The following is a 23,049-nucleotide window of genomic DNA, read 5'->3' as shown; positions in this document are numbered from 1 at the left end:
AGGAATGAGCACGGGTTTCGAAAAAGACTATCGTGCGAAACCCAGCTCGCGCTATTCGCCCACGAGACTGAAAGGGCCATAGATACGAGTTCCCAGGTAGATGCCGTGTTTCTTGACTTCCGCAAAGCGTTGGATATAGTTCCCCATAGTCGTTTAATGAACAAAGTAAGAGCATATGGACTATCAGACAAATTGTGTGATTGGACTGAAGGGTTCCTAGATAACAGAACGCAGCATGTCATTCTCAATGGATAGAACTCTTCCGGAGTAAGAGTGATTTCAGGTATGCAGCAGGGGAGTGTCGTAGGACTGTTACTATTCACAGTATAAATAAATGACCTTGTGGATAACATCGGCAGTTCACTGAGGCTTTTTGCGGATGATGCGGTATTATATAGAGAGGTTGTAACAATGGAAAAATGTACTGAAATGCAAGAGGTCAGCAACTGGAAGCAGTTAATTCCATAAATTATCTGGAAGGAGGCATTAGGAGTGATTTAAAATGGAATGACCATATAAAATTAATCGTCGGTAAGGCAGATGCCAGACTGAGATTCATTGGAAGAATCCTAAGGAGATGCAATCCGAAAACAAAGGAAGTAGTTTACAGTACACTTGTTCGCCCACTGCTTGAATACTGCTCACCGGTAGGGGATCCGTACCAGACAGGGTTGATAGAAGAGATAGAGAAGATCCAACAGAGAGCAGCGCGCTTCGTTACAGGTTTTACTAATCACGAAAGCGTTACGGAGATGGTAGATAAATTACAGTGGAAGACTCTGCAAGAGAGACTCTCAGTAGCTCGGTACGGGCTTTTGTTGAAGTTTCGAGAACATACTTTGACCGAGGAGTCAAGCAGCATATTGGTACCTCCTACGTATATCTCGCGAAGAGGCCATGAGGATAAAATCAGAGAGATTAGAGCCCAGATAGAGGCATACCGACAAGCTTTCCTTCCACGAACAATACGAGACTGGAATAGAAAGGAGAACCGATAGAGGTACTCAAGGTGCCCTCCGCCAGGCACCGTCGGGTGGCTTGCGGAGTATGGATGTAGACGTAGATGTAGATTCTGTACAATTCGCGCTTTAGATCGTCAAATTCCCGATCTGGTTGGAGGGCCCTGCCCATGCCGCTCCAAACGTTCTCAACTGGGGGAGAAAAGTCCCGGCGGCCTTGTCGGGCCACGACAGGATTTGGTAAGCACGGGTGAGCAACTTGGCAGAACGCGCCTCCTCTACCCCTTCCTGAATCCCACGGCCACACTGTATCCACACTGCGGAAAGACGCTGTATCTGGCAATTATCAGACCAGTTGTGGAATACGCCGCCCTGTTGTGGGGGAATGTCGCCACGACTCATATCAGCAGAACAGGTGGCTGAGACTGGCACTACATATTACGCGTGACTTCAGCACGGCCGAACTACATCGGCTAACGGGCGCGCAGATGCTGGAGGACAGCTTCAAGCAGTCGGCGAAACTCTTCTATGCCGACACGAGAAGATCTACGAATCCTCTCATCAGGAATCTGGGAAACCAGATTCACTGGCGAGAGACAACGAGATGGCCAGACTTGCTACGAGAGTGGCAACGCTGCTCAGGCAGCAAGAGGAAGGAAAAGGAAGGGTGTCAAACTAGGAGTAATAAACCAAGACGCGATGAACTGAAAATGAGCCAGAGGAAGAAGAAGGAAAAGCAGCTGGACCTGCTAACCCTTCAACCTAACGAAGCTGCAGCTTCGAGATGACACAAAGCAAGCAAGCATTTGGCAAGCACGACGAGAAGCAGTAGAAAGTTTCGCTGTGTGCGGGCGGGCATTACATTGCAGAACTGTAAGCCGAGGATGGTTTGGCATGAAGGGCAACAACACGGGGCGTAGAGTGTCGTCGACATACCGCTGAGCTGTAAGACTGCAGCTGATGACAACGAAACGGGTCTAGCTGTCAAAAGAAATGGCACCCCAGATTCTTGTTGGGTTGTATTGCGGGCAACAGTCAGGTTATTATCCCACTACCGTCCAGGGCATCTCCAGACACCTCCTCGCTGGTCGTCGGAGCTTCGTTCGAAGCGGGACTCTTTACTGGAGACAATTATTTTGCAGTCAACGAGATTCCAGGCCGAACGCCTGTCTGGAGACGCTGCTGTCAGAGGAGGGACGTCAACGTAACTGTCGCCCACCATACGACCCGATAGTCAGGAGTGATGGCCTGGGGTGGCATTTCTTTTCAGAGCCAGACCGCTTTGGTTGTCAGCCGTGGTACCCTTACAGCACGGCGGTACATCGACCATATTTTGTGCTTCGTTTTGCCGGCCGCGGTGGTCTCGCGGTTCTAGGCGCGCAGTCCGGAACCGTGCGACTGCTACGGTCGCAGGTTCGAATCCTGCCTCGGGCATGGATGTGTGTGATGTCCTCAGGTTAGTTAGGTTTAAGTAGTTCTAAGTTCTAGGGGACTGATAACCACAGCAGTTGAGTCCCATAGTGCTCAGAGCCATTTTTTTGTGCTTCGTTTTCTTGATGGTAAGCCATCCTGGGGTTAATTCCAGTAAGATAACGCCCTTCGGCACATTACGGCAGTTTCTACTGCTTGTCATTGTGCTTGGCAAACCCTATCTTGGTCAACAAGGTCGCCGTAGGAGTATTAGGGGCAGCGGCCTCCAACCGGCTTGGAGTTTTGACCATGTAACGCGACAATTGGGCAGAATTTGACGCGATGTACCTCAGGAGCACATCCAACAACTTTATAAATCAATGCCAAGCTTAATAACTGCTTGCGTAATGGCCAGAGGTGGAACAACGCGTTACTGATCGTCTCAGCTTGTCAGACTCCTTCTCTTGAACAAATCACCCAAATTTTTTGTAATTGTAATAATTTGTTTGTCTGTACATGTACACCGCATGTATCGATGTCCGTCTAATCCGAATAATTTCTTTGTAGTGGGTCGTTTTCTTTTTTTGTCTTAGAGTGCATATGATATAACAAACATCCAACAGTATGTTAGCCCAGTACTTAGCCATATCTGTAACTTTTCCTTTAGGAGTGGTCGGTTTCCTGACCGATTTAAGTACTCGGTAGTGAAGCCACTTTATAAAAAGGGAGACAGGGATAATGTTGATAATTATAGACCTATTTCTATGCCATCGGTGTTTGCTAAAGTTATCGAGAAGGTTGTATATACAATGTTACTGGAGCACTAAAATTCACATAATTTGCTGTCAAATGTACAGTTTGGTTTTAGAATTGGTTTAACAACTGAAAATGCTATATTCTCTTTACTCTGTGAGGTTTTGGACGTATCAAATAAAAGGTTGCGAACGGTAGGTGTTTTCGTTGATTTAACGAAGGCTTTTGACTGTGTTAACTACAAAATACTACTGCAGAAGTTGGACCATTATGGAGTATGGGGAGTAGCTTACAATTGGTTCGCCTCTTACTTTAAGAACAGAAAGCAGAAGGTAATTATCCGCAATATTGAGAGTGGTAGTGATGTTCAGTCCTAATGGAGCACTGTTAAGTGGGGTGTTCCCCAAGGGTCGGTGCTGGACCACTGCTGTTTGTTATTTATATAAATGATATGCCTTCTAGTATTACAGGTGATTCAAAAATATTTCTGTTTGCTGATGACACCAGCTTGGTAGTGAAGGATCTTGTGTGTAATATTGAAACATTATCAAATAATGTAGTTCATGAAATAAGTTCGTGGCTTGTGGAAAATAATTTGATGCTAAATCACAGTAAGACTCAGTTTTTACAGTTTATAACTCACAATTCAACAAGAACTGATATTTTAATCAGACAGAATGGGCATGTTATAAGCGAGACGGAACAGTTCAAGTTCCTAGGCGTACGGATAGATAGTAAGCTGTTGTGGAAAGCCCATGTTCAGGATCGTGTTCAGAAACTAAATGCCGCTTTATTTACCATTAGAACAGTATCTGAAATAAGTGACATTTCAACACGAAAAGTAGTCTACTTCGCATATTTTCATACGCTTATGTCATATGGTATTATTTTTTGGGGTAATTCTTCTGATTCAAAAAGGGTATTTTTGGCTCAAAAACGGGCTGTTCGAGCTATGTGTGGTGTAAGTTCGAAAACCTCTTGTCGACCCCTATTCAATAGTCTGGGAATTTTGACGTTGCCCTCACAGTATATATTTTCTTTAATGTCGTTTGTTGTTAGCAATATTAGCTTATTGCCAAGGTTTAGCAGCTTTCACTCAGTTAATACTAGGCAGAAATCAAATCTGCATGTGGAATGCACTTCCTTGACACTTGTGCAGGAAGGAGTGCAGTATTCTGCTGCATCCATTTTCAATAAGCTACCACAAGAACTCAAAAATCTTAGCAGTAGCCCAAACGCTTTTAAGTCTAAACTGAAGAGCTTCCTCGTGGCTCACTCCTTCTACTCTGTCGAGGAGCTCCTGGAAGAGATAAAAAATTAAGCAAATTCAAGTGTTACATTCTTGATTTTCTTTATTTAAACTAACGACGTGTCGCGTGGATATGTTTCTTATATTTCATTTTATGTGTTTCTACAATCTACAACTGAATATGTTTCTTATATTTCATTTTATCTGTTTCTACAATCGTGTTGTAACTTCATGTATTGGCTCGTTCCATGACCGTGGAGACTTCTCCTTAATGTGGTCCCACGGAACAATAAATAAATAAATAAATAAATAAAAAATCTAAGGCGCTGCAGTCATGGACTGTGCGGCTGATCCCGGCGGAGGCTCGAGTCCTCCCTCGGGCATGGGTGTGTGTGTTTGTCCTTAGGATAATTTAGGTTAAGTTGTGTGTAAGATTAGGGACTGATGGCCTTAGCAGTTATGTCCCATGAGATTTCACACACATTTGAACATTTGAACAAACATCCAATCTAAACATTCCGAAAAATGGCTCTAAGCACTATGGGACTTAACATCTGAGGTAATCAGTCCCCTAGACTTAGAACTACATAAACCTAACTAACCTAAGGACATCACACACATCCTGCTCGAGGCAGGATTCGAACCTGCGACCGTAGCAGCCGCGTGGTAAACATTCCGAGATCAGAGGTTGCTTCTTAAGTGATGTATCATAGGAACTTTAATGTTGCTGAATTTTCTCTCTTCTCATCCACTCCCTCTATATACTCATGTGGTCAAAAGTAAATAATAGCACTAAATAGTAATTCAAGGCAATTATACAGATTTTAAAGTGTGCCGAAGTTGGGCACCATCACTGAGAAGTGTCACTGAAGCAGAGACGCGGAGTGGGTCATATGACCAGTGCAAACGTGTTTGTTTGTGTGTGTGTGCGTGTGTTCGTGTGTGTGTGTGTGTGTGTGTGTGTGTGTGTGTGAGAGAGAGAGAGAGAGAGAGAGAGAGTGTGGAGTGAGTAGAAAGTCTGGGCAATCGGACGTTACGAATGACGCTCTCGACTGCGGAGGCTGGGCAGTTCTTGATATGGATCGGCTATGTTTCAGACGTGACAGTATGGTACTCTGTGAGTTCTTCCAGGTGAAAGCAGACACATGGAAATGGAAATGAGCGTTTGGCGTCATTCGCCAGGAGGCCCCTTGCGGGGCAGGTCCGGCCGCCTTGGTGCAGGTCTTATCACATTCGACGCCACATTGGGCGACCTGCGTAGCGTATGGGGATGTGATGATGAAGGTAACACAACACCCAAAACCCGGGACCCTTAGGATGGCAGTCCGTCACGCTGACCCTTTTTCTTTAATCTCATTTTATTCCATATTGTTCGTTGATTTTGTTCGTGGCGGACGTCCGATGACACTCGTTCAGATTGTTCGTTGATCTGTTCACTCAGTTTTTTTTTAATTACAGAGGGTAGCTAAATCCTCTGACCGAACACGCTGAGCTACAGTGCTGGCTGTCCATTCAGCTATCGGGGTGGACAGCAGACACATGAAACGGCGCGAGTGCTAAACGTGTTGGCTTTAAGCGGAGCGTTGAGGGGCCTCTATCGAGCATAATTTGTGTGTTCAGAGTCGTGTGACGGATTCGGATGTACGATTCACTCCCTACCGACACATGTTATGGTGAAGTGGATTTATTGTGACTTCATATTTTCATGGTACGTTCTCCATGTTAAGCATCGGTCCCATTTGAAGTATGTGCGAAGGACAGTATAAGTTGTCGATTCTTCCCATATTGATGCCACCTAATTAGACTGGAATAATTATCAGTTACATCTGATTGTCTCATGACTTTCCTTCTGGCTTTGCTCTCGCAATGGCGAGCAATTAGTGAGGTATGGCATCTTCTTTGAGAGTACTGACCGGTGAAACAGTGTTACGGGTGTGTGTAAATCAATCACTTGAATTCTCCCTAAAGTACTTATATTCCAGTGACCGTTCTGAACGCTATGTACTGAAGTAAGGAAACAATGTTCATTCATATAAGGGGCATGGCCAAGGATGCGACTATGAATTCGTTGCTGATGTGGATAATCCTTTTGCTTATTGTACTCTACTACCCTGCTTTTTGTTCCTTTGCATGATTTTCAGTTTTAATTAAAAGGTAATTTGAAGGCATTGGTCAGCATAAATATCTTGACTGTATAGCTCGTGTAAGGAAGACTTACCTTGTTTCCTTTGTTTTTAAAAACAATTTCTGGTAAACTGTTGATTATAGAGATCTCGTTTGTTAATGAAACAGAGTAAATTTCAAGAGAGTTCCTGGTAATTTTAAAATTAATTCTGTTAAATTTGTGATGGCAAGAAGATGTCTTGTTGATACAAAGAAAATTTCGCTGTTCTTTAAAAATAAATTGTTAGAAATTTGGTTGTGTGTCTGTCCTTTCTACCTAATCAGCCACCGACAGTAGGGTTTGGTCTCAGTAGCGCCACGGAAGAGAAAAACGCTTTCCTAGATTGTCAAATAGCTCTGAATGACAGTGGAAACCACAATAAGTATCACATTTATCACATTGTATATCTGCCGACGTATGCTTTACTTGATCCGCTTTTTGGTTAGTGGTAGAATCCAGGTAGATTTTTGTGCCACTTCGCTATTTTGTAGTTCAACTTGTTCTAGTTCGTACATTGAGAACTTCTGACCAAGTTACCTTGCGTGAGTTCTACTGAGTAATATATCATCCTCACCATCGTCATCATCATCACCGTCAAGAGCAGCACCAGCAGCAGCAGTGAAGATGCAGAAGCAGCAGGAGCCCTGTGACTTTCTATGCTGGATAATAAAACCCTCCTCTTTTCCATGCATTATCATCTTCAGCTGTACACAGACCTGATGTTCCTAGAATCACCCTCCCACCTTCCACTATGTTGCTATTCCGATCCGATCATTTATTACCTTTTGAAACCCAGCAAAGATCTTCCTTGGTTCAAGTAGCATCCATTCACGTGGCTCGGGGTCTCGCCCATCTTCCTGTTTTTGTCATTACAGTGACAAAAGCATCCTCTATTCCAGTCTATTTTCTGACTCAATTTCTTATTTTCCTGTCTCTTCCAGTGAACGTCAACAAGCATATCTCCATTTCTCACGAAGAGATACGTGGTTTTTGAATAATTTTCGCATTACAAAGCGTTGCCTCACTACCACGAATCAAAACTGATAAAACTGTTTCCTTTGAATAAAACAACATGATTGCTGTTACCGGTCACTATGTATTCTTCTTCACCTGGTGGATTTATATGGACTATTACGGTATGTCTTGTGTTGCGTTACGACTGTGGATGTTAAACGTGACATTGCCTCCAGAGGTCACAGGCTAAGCTTCCTGTCGTGTTACTTACATACACAATCACGAAGTGTATATGTATGAAAATAGAAATTCAGAGAATTGATGAAACATTGTTTTATTCTTCTAGCAATGGCTGAGTTCACCATTAATGAACTATCTGAAGGAAGAGATTTGAGCCAGCCGTTGTGGCCGAGCGGTTCTAGGCGCTTCAGTCCGGAACCGCGCTGCTGCTACGGTAGCAGGTTCGAATCCTGCCTCGGGCATGGATGTGTGTGATGTCGTTAGATTAGTTAGGTTTAAGTAGTTCTAAGTCTAAGGAACTGATGACCTGAAATGTTCCATAGTGGTCAGAGCCACTTGAATCATTTGAAGAGATTTGGAAGCTTTATTTAAATATGGAAAATGTTTCTGCACTGGGATAGATAAATATGATGAGCAGATTCTCCATACATGGATTTTATATTGTAAGCTAAAGCTGCCTGTGGTTTAATATTTTCCGGCCACAGATGATGTCAATCAACCATTTTATCATCGAAAATAGTAAGTAAAAGATTCAGAAGAAATGAAAGTATAATTAGTCTGTAGAAACAAACCTTGACTACCTGTCGTGTGACGTCACTCTTTTATCACCACTGCAGGCAGGATAATGCCGCGGTGTCCGTCTCCTTTGAGGGATGGGAGACATCTCATTGGACTCAGTACTTGAGTCAAGGTGATAAATTTCTGCAACACACACATACACGTGCAAAGTAAAAACTGCAGGATGGGCACACCGTTTGCGTTGTGTAATTTGTGGTAGCGCACCTATCGCATGAGCGTACTTCGTACTGCAAGTTATGCAAGACATATTTCTTTTTTACTGGAATGTCATTCGTTTATATGTTTCTCGAAATAACTGTAAAACTAATTTTGTATATTTAACTACCAGACTCTGCAGGTTCTGCGGTGACAGTTTCTTTAGCAAAATCTGTGCCCTTTGTAAACTTTATGCAAAAGCAGCTAATATTTTTTTTTGATTTGTCACGTGTTAGGAAAATCGACATGCAGAACAGGACGCAGTTTGTTTCGTAGTGCGACAGAAAGCTCTGAAGCAGATATTGCGCTGTGTAGCAGTGTGGTGAGCCGCCAGAGCGGCAGTACTCGCCGGCCAGCGTACCTAGGCTCCTCGCCGTGGCTTGCTTCAGGGGCCTCCGGTACCTGCTCGCTGCCGAGGGGCTGCCGCTCGTGTCCGACTCCGAGTTGTGGCCGGCGTCGGCCCTCTTGAGGCCGTGTTCGCCGTTGCTGTGCCTGTGCAGGCTGGACGACGTCATCGACTGCTGCATGTCGCTCCCTGCAAGCAGAGAAAGGAATGGTTATGTGCTTTAGCGGTATTACATCGTCACAGTTTCCAGATACCTACAGGTCGGAAATGTATCACCATGAAGATACGCCTTCAAAACGGCAGCCAATCTGTGACGTGTGTGCGGAAGTAAACAATGAAGAGCTGTTCAAACAAATTTCGGGCTTGCAACCAGTCGTCGTTCAATACCTCGCACAGTATTTCAACTGCGCACCTGCCAGTCATCTTCAGGTGAACCGTCGCAGACTGGTGAAAACGTCTTTTTTTTTTCCTTATTGTGATTTCATTCCCCTGCCCCATATGGGCAGGGGAGGGCTGTCAGCGGCACAATCCGCTACTCTTCAGCCGAGTGACATGACAACTTAAAATAAGAATAAAATGTTACATACATAAGGCGATAAAGGGGAACTTAAAACAGAATAATGGGAAAAAATGGAGGTAAAAAATAGACTAACATGGAGACGTTCATGGAGGACAGTTAAAAAAAAGTCACCATAAAGTTAAAAAACACAGTTGGCGATTCTTCAAAACTCAGAGAAGACACTGAATGGATATGCACACAATAAAAGGCGGCCACAGTAGTAAAAATACTCTGGAACAACACACTTAAAACCCACTTGGAGCACACATGACGAAGAATAAAACTGCCAGGCGGGACCTGCCAACGGAAAGGGCAGAGAGGATGGAAAAGGAGGGGAGAGCAAGGGGCAGCAGGGGAAGCGGCGGGATGAAGAGAGGAGGGGCGTCAGCAGGTACACTAAGAGGCAGGAGACATGTGGGGCAGGAGATGAAGAGGAAAGACAGGGCAGGAGGGAGTGCAGAGACACTGAAAGGGGGCACAAGAGAGGGAGTAGGATGGGGATGAGAGGGAGCCCTTAGGAGGAGGCAGGAAGATGGGGTTAGAGTTGGTAGGAAGGGTAGATGTCAGGACGAAGCTCATCATCCGGGAGGGGTAGACGGTGGAAGTTGCGTTGGGAAAGGAGATGAAGGGTGTGGAGATGGAGAGAGGGTGGGACAGAGCGGTAAAGGCGAGGCAACTGGTTGGGGATGGAGAGGAAGGGACACACCAGGGGGTGAGGGGGATCATGGCGGGGGACAATATATAGTGTGTGGATGTGTTCAAGGAAAAGGAGAAGGTGGGGAAAGGGGATGAGGTCGTAGAGGATGCGCGTGGGGGACTGAAGGCGGATGCGGAAGGCGAGGCGGAGCGCATGGCGTTCGAAGATTTGGAGGGCGTTATAGAACCGGGGAGGGGCGGAAATCCAAGCTACGCTGGCATAACAGAGGATAGGACGGATCAAGGATTTGTAGGTGTGAAAGATGGTGGAAGGATGCAGACCCCACGTCCAGCCGGACAGGAGTTTCAGGAGGCGGAGGCGAAAACGTCCTCTGTTCCACAATATATAGCACGCTGTAACTATTCTACGCATGCGTCGAAAACTTGATAGATGAACCACACTGCCTGCCGGCAGCGCCCTCGCTGGTGGAATAGCGTAACTCAGTCGCCCTCTGCGTTGCTGCTTGCCACGGCCGTCGACGCACTCTGTCGTCTTCGATTTGAGCAAATCGTGGTGATGATAGGATTCCATGCACTGTCCAGCTGGTAGCCGCTGTCACGGTTCAACAGGTTTTCCGCCAGTCGTATTTCTACGGATTATTTAATAATGAAGTCCCAGAAAGACGTTTCTGTGGACAAAATCATTGTTTTCTCATACTCCATTGAATGTTGTAGTGGGACGCGAAATTAAAGCGTCACCCATCCACAAGGATCAGCTCAGTTTGCAGGTAAATATAAGTTTAATGTTCAGCGCAGCGTTCTTTCACGGTGCGTGTGGTTTGACCTATGTAAACCATACCACATTGGCATGGTATCTTGTAATATCCGGCCTTTCGTAGTAACAGATTGTCCTTAACTGATCCCACAAGGTTCGCAAACTTCGATGGTGGGCGGAAAACCACTTGTACCTGAAATTTTCGGAGTATCCTTGCCATTTTAAACTTAATGTTGCCAACGAAAGGAAGAAAAGCTAAAGGTTTTTCCAGCGTGTTCTCCTCATTATCCACTTCCTGCTTCTTAGTTTTAACTGTTAGTGCCCTGTTAATCTGCCGGATGCAATACACATTTTCGCTGAAGACTGTCTTTAGATGGGCTGCTTCTTGAGGTAAGTTATCTAGATCTGAGATAGTATGAGCTCTATGAATAAGTGTTTTAAGCGCATTCATGGTTTGCGACGGGTAATGGCAACTCGATGCTTGCAGGTAAAAATCAGTATGAGTGGGCTTCCGGTAAAGTGAATGCCCTAGAGAACCATCATTCTTCCTTCGAACCAGGACATCCAAGAAAGGCAAACAACCATCTTTCTCTATTTCCATGGTGAACAGGATGTTGCTGTGAATGGAGTTGAGGTGATGTAGAAACTCCATTAATTTGTCTTCTCCATGAGGCCACACTATGAAAGTGTCATCCACATACCACCAAAAACCTGTTGGTTTCAGGGCAGCTGGTTCAAGCGCTCTCTCCTCAAAATCCTCCATAAAAAGGTTGGCCACCAAAGTATCGTGCGAGGTATTGAACGACGACCGGCTGCAAGCCCGAAATTTGTTTGAACAGTCAATTCGCCGGGAAAATTTTAAAATTCACAATGAAGTGCTGCTAGGAAGAGTTTTGAGACCAAGAAACTCATTCGAAACACACCAGGTACTTTATGAGACGATGAGCGAATCGTTTCGTGCAGACTCAACTTTGTAGTGATACAGGAGGCAGAAAGTTCAAGCATTAGCCTCTGTGGTGTGACAAGAAGGTCCAGACGTTACAGCATGTCCTAACGCGCAGTTGGCAGCGGAGTCAATGTTAAGAGAAGTCCTGTCGGCACGTGTTATCACCTTTTACTTAAATCAAATTAATGAATCAAACTAATTGTTGAAATGTGTTGTAATAATGGGGAGCTATGTCTGGAATGGAAAAGTTCCATGTTTAAGGTCAGATCTTGCTTAGACTTGATACTAAGAACACCTATGTTAGTGTATGATTTCTGTTGTCAAAATGTAGACTACATCGATAACTGTGAAAGTTGACGTGTTTCTTAATTAAGAATATTGTTATGTTTGAATATGATAAAAATGAGTTTGAATTTCTTTAGTCTGTCGTCTAAAAGTGATAATTGATACGAGAACCGAATTTCACTGATTAATTTTTAGAAGGTCACTGAATATGAAAGTGAGGTACCGATCGATTTATTGAGAGTTGCCAGCAGAGATATTAGGCAACTGGCGCAATTTTGGAAAGGCCAAGGCGTTGCACAAAACTGACTCTTCGACTTTCTCAAATTACGAAGTTGCAGGAAGGTAATCAAAACAATCTTTTTGAGTTAACACAACTTCCGTTGTGGGTCCCCGCTGAAAGAGAAGTCTGTTAAATTCAAGTTTTAGTATTTTCCACATAAGATCGACAGTGTTCATTACTATAGCAGAAACTGGTGCCGTAACCTATTTAAAAAATGATGCGGCACCACAATTACCACATAAAAATGGTAGTTGAGAAAAAATGAGTGTTTAAAATTTATTTATTGAAAGTTACTTATTTTGCAGTTGATAATCTACCTGTTAGAATAAAAATTGATACTGTTCTTTGCAAAAATTGCTACACCTGCTCTTTAGACTTCATTATAAGAAACATTGCACCTTACAGCACTGCATGTAGCCGTGCTGTTTCTACAGTGCAGCATATTCCCGTAACAAATTAACGACATTGTGATACTCCTAGTGTAATAGATTTAAAAGCCAAGGTTTACGCAGTTAACATCAGAAAAAATCAGATCTGACTTAAGCAGCCGTGGGGAAGACTTTAAAGTTTTCCTTCCTTCCTTTTCCTTGACTACTGTAAACAATTATTTTGAGCTAATATAACAAGTAAGCATACCTTTTAGCATAACGGCTTCTGTTTTGGCACATTATTCTAGAAGTTCACTCTTTCCTACACTCGTCAACGATTGGCTACTGTTTTATGCCCTTTGTTCCACAACGGTTGTGTGCGATTCCATTTCCCCTTTCCTGCTCTGACCTTATCGGTTTTTTTCTGCATCACGTATAAGAGAAGGAACTGGGGATATGCTGTTAGATAATTTGTACACTTAAATCTCTAGTCGAGTATTATATCTTACTTCCAAAGTTATTATTACTCTCCTATGTATTTTATTTGACTACTAGAGAGTCAGTATGAATATTTTATTCGTGTAAAGTACAGAGCTACTATAAATGACACGTTCGTTTTCAAAGCTCTTTATTTTCCGAAGTATAACATATAAAAATACGATTGACGCTTGACTAGAACTATGAACTCATCAAGTTTGCATTTTTTACTCTATAAATTTTTTGTGAGAGTCCCTCTGGTGGCACGACACACGTACGAACGGTAGCCAAGTTTGTTCCATACGTTACGTAGCAACATCCTATGAATGGTCATAGTAAAGCATTCTCTGACATATTCCGGAGTTGCTGGCAGTAGGGATATGTAAGTACGGTCTTTAATATGTCCCAAGAGGAAAAAGGTACAAGGTATTAGGTCAGAAGGCCTCAAGAGCCAAGTTAACTGAGCCGCGTCTTCTTCACCACTGCGCCCACTCCAGTGATGTCGAAGTTCGTCGTTTCGTTAGCGACGAACAACGATGCTCCATTGTCTCGCCTTACTCTGTTCACATGGCAGTTATTTTCCATAGTTCCTTCGGAATGCACGCAGCACTGTTGTAACAGATAAACACCTCGTATATTCCAACAAACAAAAACTCTTTTCTTTGTCGCCATTTTCTTAAGGCACTGAACACTTAAGGCCAGCTGGTGGGCACAATGCAAACTCAGCGAGTTTGTCGTTCCATTCAAGCATGGATCATCTTTGTACATGTAATACTTTGGAAACTACAGAACTTTCAAGATGAATGAATCATTTATAGTAGAGCCGTATTTCTGCAGGTTGCTGTAGCAGATATCTGTCTTGAACGCAGTGCTACTGCAAACTACTTATTCTTAAAAACGCCGAAGACAATTTTATAATGTAACAAGGACTCTTAGACTGTAAAATAAATGACTGTTACGACAATACACAAATAGAACTAAAGATACATACTTTCTAGCGCAAAAAGGATGAAGTTTTAAGTTATCAGTATCTCTATGTATCAGATTGTGTAGTATTATTATTTCGAAGTTAAGAAGATATCTTTAGAAATTTAAAAGGGAGAATGTATGCATGTTAAAGACTGTAAAACTCAGTAAGATACCACCTGTATTACACCAGGATTAGACAAAGACTCAGGAACCAGGTTGCCGTTGTGTAAAGCATATTTAGACGTGGAGATAGCCTAACAATGACGCAAAATTAAGAAAGACTAAAAAGAAATCGAAATTCTTCAACACGCGTAAGAAAGGGCCGCCTAATGAAGTGGAGGATAGTTTGAAGAAGGAAGGAACATTTGGGCTTAATGTCCTGTCTAATATGAGATGATTAAAAGGTGGAGCACAATTCCTGCTCTTTCTGAATTGCTTGAAACAACATGTCACCTCGACTGATGGAGGACAGTTGAGTAGAACAGTTGTAGAACATAATACAGAGGAAAATAATAAAAATCCACCAATGTTCGAGCAACAGTAGATCTAAAGAAGAAACACAGGTGCTTATCACCGAAAAGAAGGGGGTAAGAAGCAAGCAGCTTATGAAGCTCAGAAATAAAATCATCAGGAAGTGAACAGAGCCATAATCAAACAGTATGTGAGAAAGAAAATTAAGGGCAAATAGATAGTAGAGCTAAATAGTGTGAAATGTATAGACTGCTTCTTAATGTGGTATAGTTAGTTACTACTTTTAACACCACTTAAAAATGAACTCTTGATACTCTAGAAAAATTATGTATAAGTTTCATGTAACACCGTCACGCCTAAAGAACTAACTACTATAGCAGCATTGAAATGTCAATGAACTAGATTTCAAGAATAAGAAAAATAACAGAAACCATAGAAATTAATATCTACACACACAAGTAGAGGTAAATATCATACTCCTAATTTTTTAATTGAAATTTAATGCAAAAATTAGTATCCTATATTACCAGCGGGATGTATATGCTGAAATTTTTTGTTGACCGTTCGAGTAAATCCGTGTTGCACTCCACAGTCATTTTCCAAATGTCCAAATGTTTTAAACTGCATGGCGTAGTCCATTGTCCGTGCATTTATTGTCCTAGGAGGATCAGATGACACAGGAAATGTAGCATACGGACTCATGTCGTACAGATCTGAAATAGAAAAACTTATTGAAATAACAGTGCACAGGTATTTTCAGTAAAATGTGATAATAGCGTTACTAGATGCTTTTTACTGATACGTGACATTAAAATCTGGGTTGTATGCAGTACGAAATGTTTTGAATCTCTGTGGCAAATATGATTCAGTGGCTAACAAAATCTTTTTTGGCAAACTGGACAACAGTAGAAATGTCACCTTATTATTTATTTCATTTTCAATATAAATGAGAAAATATTACAGAAATTGTAAAGTGGCAGATTTTATAAACAGGATTTTATAAAAATGCTTGCATAACTATTGCAGTGAACTGCCAGCTCAAGAAAAAAGTTCAGTACAGCAAATATACGACAAAATATTGTAAAAAATCGTAAGAGAAAGCAATAAGACCCAAAAACAGGAACACATGCACGCCAATAGTTGTTTTCAAAGTAAAAAAAAAAAAATTATCGCGAAAAATTTGGGTGTAGAAGTTGTTTCAAAGTAATGTTTCCACTATGTTGTCGTGTGTACTAATTCCGTTCATTTATTACAGGCCGCTGAAGAGGCTTTGAAAATAAATGAAGGGAAATGCCTATGGCCAACACTTAAAAACATTTTATTTAGTTTCTAAGACCGACAGGACGTAATGGAAAACCAAATCTGCAATACGTTTACAAGAATGTGTAAGAATTGGTTATTTTTATTATTTATCACTTAATTAATTGAAATCTCTAAAATAAGGAACATAATCATGCATATCAAATCTCAGTGTAGCAGTTAACTGTGGAAGGGAAACTGGACTCCTGCCCATACAGCTTTGATGCTACATTGGAGACGATTGTGTGTCTGACCATTAGCTCTTTTACGTGTCTTTGTCATATGGTTCAATAACGTTATAGAAATGTGTTATACTGTTATTTATACCACAGTAAATCAACGTGGCATATGTTTCGCGATTAAAATTGACGCCCATGACGTCAAATCTTGAATACCGTTAATCGTAGACGAATCTGAATGAGCCCTGCAATTGAAAAGCAACAAGGATTTCTGGCATACTGTCAGAATTCTTAACGACATTCCGGTGAATATGAAGGATCATTACAGAATGACAGAAGACTGGAGAAATTCCTGAAAACTTCAAATCTTCAACAGAAATAGAACAAGTACAGTAACAAAAAAGACAAATGTCGTGGGATGTTGTAATCACAGAACTACGCCTATTTTGTCGCACAGATTGTAAATATTAGTAACATGATAAGGAGTAGAATAAGAAATATGAAATAAAGGAAGATGAGTTTGAGTATGGATCAGGAAGAGTAATTACGTAAGCAATTTTATCCTTGCGAATGGTGATACAAAGATAGTCGATAACGACCTAAATACCTCAGCTGCTTGCATATATTTCAGTGGCTTTTGACATGGCAAACTGTATGTTTTTGAGTTTATGTAGAGTATAGGTATTGACTGGAAGGATTAGAAGGTTGTAAGGAATTTCTATTAGCATCAGTCCACGCAAATAGCCGTACATGCGTGTGAAAGAACAGCAAAAAATCAGAAGAAATTTGAGGCAGAGCCTCACACCAAAGTAGGCAACGCGAATTCATACCAGAGACATTAGCGAGGCCTCCCTGCAATTCGTAACAACCAATGGGAGGAACCCCAGAAGACCACTCCTCCCTCTCAACACATCAGCGCCCTCGCGCTGAGCTTAATTTACAGAGGAGTCAAGAAAAATGTAGACAGTTTTTGATAGTCAATATTAATGGAACAAAATGACATACCGTTACAGTTCATGTAGGGGGGGGGATCTATTATGTCTTCAAAGTGACCCCCATCAGCAGCCAAACAATATCGATGCCGTTGAGCTATTGATGACCGAAATGGTGCTGTCGTGTGACAGCGGCACAGGACGCCTCAATTGTTTCTCGTAGCTCGTACAGTGTATCTGGCTTCTGTTGATAAACTTCATTTTTCAAGGCCGTCCCATAGGTAGAAGTCAAGAGGCGTGAAGTCTGGAGACCGTAGTGGGTAACCAACAGCTCCTCTTCGACCTGTCCATCGTCCAATTAGATTTTCATACAAGTACGCTTTGACACCTCTGTGTTAGGGAAGCGGAGCGTCATCTTGTAAGTAAAATCTATCGTTTCCAAACACATCTCGGATGACAGGTAAAACCAATGTTTGGAGCGCCTCACCAGTTATGGTACCTTCAAAGAAGAATGGGCAATCAAATCACCCGATGACAGGTCACACCACACGTTAACCCTGGTAGATTACCATGTTTGTCCACGTCAATGTGAAGATTTTCAGGAGCCCACTAAGCACAGCTGTGGCGGTTTACAGTACCGTTCAGTTTGAACTGAGCCTCGTCAGACCAAATAACCATCCCTGCAAACCTTTCATCTTCGCGAAGCATGCCTTCAGACCACTCGTAGTCGTCCATCCTTAGATCCGCGTCGTTATCGTTCATAATGTGTAGTGATCTTGGAATGTACATTTTCCACTTTTCAGCCTTCAGAATTCGTCGTACGCTTGATCGGTTTACCCCCTCTTTGACGTGCACCCCGCTACACAGATTTCTTAGGTGACCTAGTAAAATGTTGCAACACAGTAGTGCTGGAAAGTGGACTAGTTGATGTTTTTGGCCGTCCAGATCTTTCCTTATGCACATCCTGAACGGTACCGTCGGCTTTAAATTTATCCCGAATACGATAAATTGTTGTACGCGTTGATGGCTGTGTTACAAACACATTACGCCATTGCTGTTGTACTTCCATCATGATTTCGTACTTCCAGTACCACTTCAACGACAATCTTACTTAATTCATTGCTGCACTGTCATCTGCTGGAAAACGTGCGCCAAGACGTGTTGAAAAAACAATGGACTATGCTGCCGGGCAGAATTGCAACGGTATATAATTTTATTCCAAAGTTATTAACTATCAAAGAGTGTCTACATTTTTGTGGATCCCTCTGTAGGGTCGACCATGCAAGAGCTCAGCCCAGTTCGTGATCTCATCTGAAGGAGTCAACATCATAGTGTAGGACCAACGAGTTGTTAAATTTCTTATGAAATGTACTTTCATAAATGTTGCATTTTGTACCTCAAGAGAACAGTTTGTTAACCAGTGCATCATGTGATGCTTTACTAGTGAATAACAGTTGTAAATTATCGGGTACTCCTGTGGTAAAGAAGTGAGTCAATGTTAAGTAAATATTTTATTCATTTCTGTAATAAAGTGAACTAATATTTCGTGTTTCTAGATTGATGAGCCTTCTCCCAGAGCAACCAAAGAACCCAAAGTAATGGTCGAAAGAAAGTAGTTTCGTCTGGTCACAATGTGTTTATTTAAGAAGGAAATAACAGCTGAAAATAGAAAACCAAAGACGTAAAGGTACGTGAATTACTCCATATTATTCGCCGAGGACATTACTCTAGTTGTAGACTCAGAAAAGGACATGAAAAAATGTCGAAATTACTAACAGTTTCTGTCACCGATATAAGCTAAAAATAAATTCAAAGAAGACAAAACTAACGGAAATAAGCAACAGCCACCTAACAGCACCAACAGATGTAAAACTCGGTAACTAAAGGATCAGTCAAGTGAAACAATTTTGTTGGTTAGGAAGAATCAGTTGAAATAATAAGAAATGATAATTAGAAATTAGAAGAGCAGTCTTTGCCAATTAAAACTTTTCATAACAACAGAATTTCGTTAACTTTAGTAACAGACAAGAACAGGAACATCAAAATAAGGAATGCTTTCACCACTGCCGAAAGTAAGTGAAAGATGAATAGAGAAGAAAGACAAGGACCATCTGCAAGGAAGGGAGGAAAGTAACATAAACGAGCAAGAGTCAAAAGAAAAGCAATGAAAGGGTTCTGTTACAGGTAGTTGAAAAAAGACAGTTCCTGAAAGAAATAAACCGAAGGGGAGCAAAAATGGTTGACTTTGCTCTAAGTGATAATACATTTCTTGAAAACATTTTCGAAGGAAAAGTAATCAGGAAATATCGGGAGATTTGTTAGATTGATCTCAGAAAATAGAATAAAATCCAGCAAGGAGAACCGTATTTAGAAATTCATCCATCATTAAAGCGTGGTTTGAGGTAATGAAATGGCGATTAATGTATTTAAAGTATAAAGATTAGTTTCAAGTTGTATTACGTATGTAAAAAGAGATCATGTTCAGTTTCTAATATTACAATTTGTTTCTCACCGGAAGAAGCATCTGACTGCTTAACTAGTTGATGGTCGTCCATTTTGGTGGGGGACGCTGAGTATATCTGCTGGAAGTTCCTCTTGTTGTCCATTTCGGCGGCGGCCTTGCAAGCACTCGGGCTTTCAGGAACTCCCCTGTTACTTTTGTACTGCGCATCTCTTTGACACTGTCTGAGAAGAGTTTCATGTATTCATTAACATAAATACACAGCACGGATATGATAGTTACTAGAGTTTAATTGCTTACCTCCTGTGTATGGCCACATACACTAGCAGGCCAGCTGATAACAAGAATATTGCAGAGCAAACCGTAGGCACTATTACGTGAATGTCCTCATAGAACCGAGCTGTATCTGTTGGGCCTCGGTTTTCTTGTATTGGACCAACTGTTGCTGAAGATGAAAATGTAACAATCAGTACAGTAGATATTACATTATATCTATATAGCTTCTGATTACGATCTGTCAATAGATTTGTTGTTCAACATTATTTAAACGAGAAGAAATGTGTCCGTTTTTATTTACGACTTTTTCTTACAATATGTATTTTTTGTGGCACAAGAGATCTCTTGTCTTTCATCCGTCATCTTTCATTCTCGCATTTTCTTTCTCACAATGTCAATAATTTTTTGTTCTACACTGTTTAAACGAGAAGAAATGTGTCCGTTTTTATTTGCGACTTTTTCTTGCAATATGTATTTTTAGTGACACAAGAGATCTCTTCTCTTTCATTCGTGAACTTTAACTCTCGCATTTCCTTTCTTACAATATTGAGCCAAAACATTACGACCACTGCCCGCCGTGATACTGAATGACGCCTGGTGGTGACGTGGACACATGACGCGGTAAGGAAAATATACAAGCGGAGTAGAGACGAATGAGGAATGATTTTAGCGCAGTTTAACAGACTCTCACTCCCTGACAACGAAGTCCACCCTGACATCCATCCTTCTTGTCAGATTCAGTCTACTCCTCCCAACCCCTTTTCGATTTCAGGGCTACAGTCCCTCTCCATCCCATGCTTTTTTTCCTCCCGCTTGACATTGGCCCGGACCCAGACTTAGCTCTCTGTTTCCAGAATGAGATTTTCACTTTGCAGCGGAGTGTGCGCTGATATGAAACTTCCTGTCAGATTAAAACTGTGTGCCGGACCGAAACTCGAACTCGGGACCTTTGCCTTTCGCGGGCAAGTGCTCTACCATCTGATATGTGAGGACGGGGCGTGAGTCGTGCTTGGGTAGCTCGGGTAGCAGAGCACTTGCCCGCGAGAGGCAAAGGTCCCGAGTTCGAGTCTCGGTCCGGCACACAGCTTTAATCTGCCAAGAAGTTTCATATCAGCGCACACTCCACTGCAGAGTGAAAATCTCATTCTGGAAACATCCCCCAGACTGTGGCTAAGCCATGTCTCCGCAAAATGCTTTCACCACGGGTTGTCAAATTTCTTATGAAATGTACTTTGATAAATGTTGCATTTTGTACCTCGAGAGAACAGTTTGTTAACCAGTGCATCATGTGATGCTTTACTAGTGAATAACAGTTGTAAATTATGGGACCATTGCTTTTCACAATATATATAAATGACTTAGTAGATAGTGTCGGAAGTTCCATGCGGCTTTTGGCGGATGATGCTGTAGTATACAGAGAAGTTGCAGCATTAGAAAATTGTAGCGAAATGCAGGAAGATCTGCAGCGGATAGGCACTTGGTGCAGGGAGTGGCAACTGATCCTTAACATAGACAAATGTAATGTATTGCGAATACATAGAAAGAAGGATCCTTTATTGTATGATTATATGATAGCGGAACAATCACTGGTAGCAGTTACTTCTGTAAAATATCTGGGAGTATGCGTGCGGAACGATTTGAAGTGGAATGATCATATAAAATTAATTGTTGGTAAGGCGGGTACCAGGTTGAGATTCATTGGGAGAGTGCTTAGAAAATGTAGTCCATCAACAAAGGAGGTGGCTTACAAAACACTCGTTCGACCTATACTTGAGTATTGCTCATCAGTGTGGGATCCATACCAGATCGGTCTGACGGAGGAGATAGAGAAGATCCAAAGAAGAGCGGCGCGTTTCGTCACAGGGTTATTTGGTAACCGTGATAGCGTTACGGAGATGTTTAATAAACTCAAGTGGCAGACTCTGCAAGAGAGGCGCTCTGCATCGCGGTGTAGCTTGCTCGCCAGGTTTCGAGAGGGTGCGTTTCTGGATGAGGTATCGAATATATTGCTTCCCCCTACTTATACCTCCCGAGGAGATCACGAATGTAAAATTAGAGAGATTAGAGCGCGCACGGAGGCTTTCAGACAGTCGTTCTTCCCGCGAACCATACGCGACTGGAACAGGAAAGGGAGGTAATGACAGTGGCACGTAAAGTGCCCTCCGCCACACACCGTTGGGTGGCTTGCGGAGTATCAATGTAGATGTAGATGTAGAATATCCTTTCTTCCAGAAGTGCTAGTTCTGCAAGGTTCACAGGAGACCTTCTAAAGTTTGGAAGGTAGGAGAGGTGGTACTGGCAGAAGTAAAGCTGTGAGGTCGGGGCGTGAGTCGTGCTTGGGTAGCTCAGATGGTAGAGCACTTGCCCGCAAAAGGCAAAGGTCCAGAGTTCGAGTTTCGGTCTGGCACACAGTTTTAATCTGACAGGAAGTTTCTTAGCTCTCGGTTCCCTGAATCCCCTGTTTACCTACCAGCCATCCTCCCACTTGATATCCATCACCACAACGCAACCCATTCGAACTAAACAGCCCTATAAACCCCTTATCTGCCCTAAAGAACCAATCCACCTTACATCTCCTCTAAGGTACGTTCCTCTCATCTTGTGATAGCGTAATGCGATACACTGCAGCTTCTATTTTGAACCCGTTCGCAACTCATCGTTTTCTAATATGCACCACTGTTTTCCTGAGTTGTGTTCTAAATATCATCAATGAAAAGCATCTTTCATGTATTGTAAAACACGTACATTCCTGGAAATTGAAATAAGAACACCGTGAATTCATTGTCCCAGGAAGGGAAACTTTATTGACACATTCCTGGGGTCAGATACATCACATGATCACACTGACAGAACCACAGGCACATAGACACAGGCAACAGAGCATGCACAATGTCGGCACTAGTACAGTGTATATCCACCTTTCGCAGCAATGCAGGCTGCTATTCTCCCATGGAGACGATCGTAGAGATGCTGGATGTAGTCCTGTGGAACGGCTTGCCATGCCATTTCCACCTGGCGCCTCAGTTGGACCAGCGTTCGTGCTGGACGTGCGGACCGCGTGAGACGACGCTTCATCCAGTCCCAAACATGCTCAATGGGGGACAGATCCGGAGATCTTGCTGGCCAGGGTAGTTGACTTACACCTTCTAGAGCACGTTGGGTGGCACGGGATACATGCGGACGTGCATTGTCCTGTTGGAACAGCAAGTTCCCTTGCCGGTCTAGGAATGGTAGAACGATGGGTTCGATGACGCTTTGGATGTACCGTGCACTATTTAGTGTCCCCT

General features: G+C 42.5%; 1 protein-coding gene across 1 annotated transcript in view; it reads right to left on the bottom strand.

Moving 5' to 3' along the window:
• The window catches only part of LOC124598566 (Down syndrome cell adhesion molecule-like protein Dscam2), a 366,134-nt gene that overhangs the window by 10,433 nt on the left and 332,652 nt on the right, over positions 1-23,049 (bottom strand). The window contains exons 29-33 of the mRNA XM_047136009.1: positions 19,787-19,931; positions 19,538-19,710; positions 15,143-15,328; positions 8,865-9,038; positions 8,302-8,431 (exon numbers count right to left, since the gene is read on the bottom strand). Coding sequence (XP_046991965.1) covers positions 8,307-8,431; positions 8,865-9,038; positions 15,143-15,328; positions 19,538-19,710; positions 19,787-19,931 — 803 coding nt within the window. The 3' untranslated portion in view covers positions 8,302-8,306. The remainder of the gene's footprint in view (positions 1-8,301; positions 8,432-8,864; positions 9,039-15,142; positions 15,329-19,537; positions 19,711-19,786; positions 19,932-23,049) is intronic.

This window comes from Schistocerca americana, chromosome 1 (genome assembly GCF_021461395.2).
Source record: "Schistocerca americana isolate TAMUIC-IGC-003095 chromosome 1, iqSchAmer2.1, whole genome shotgun sequence".
Taxonomy (NCBI): Eukaryota; Metazoa; Arthropoda; class Insecta; order Orthoptera; family Acrididae; genus Schistocerca; species Schistocerca americana.
This window is presented reverse-complemented; position numbering and strand designations above follow the sequence as displayed.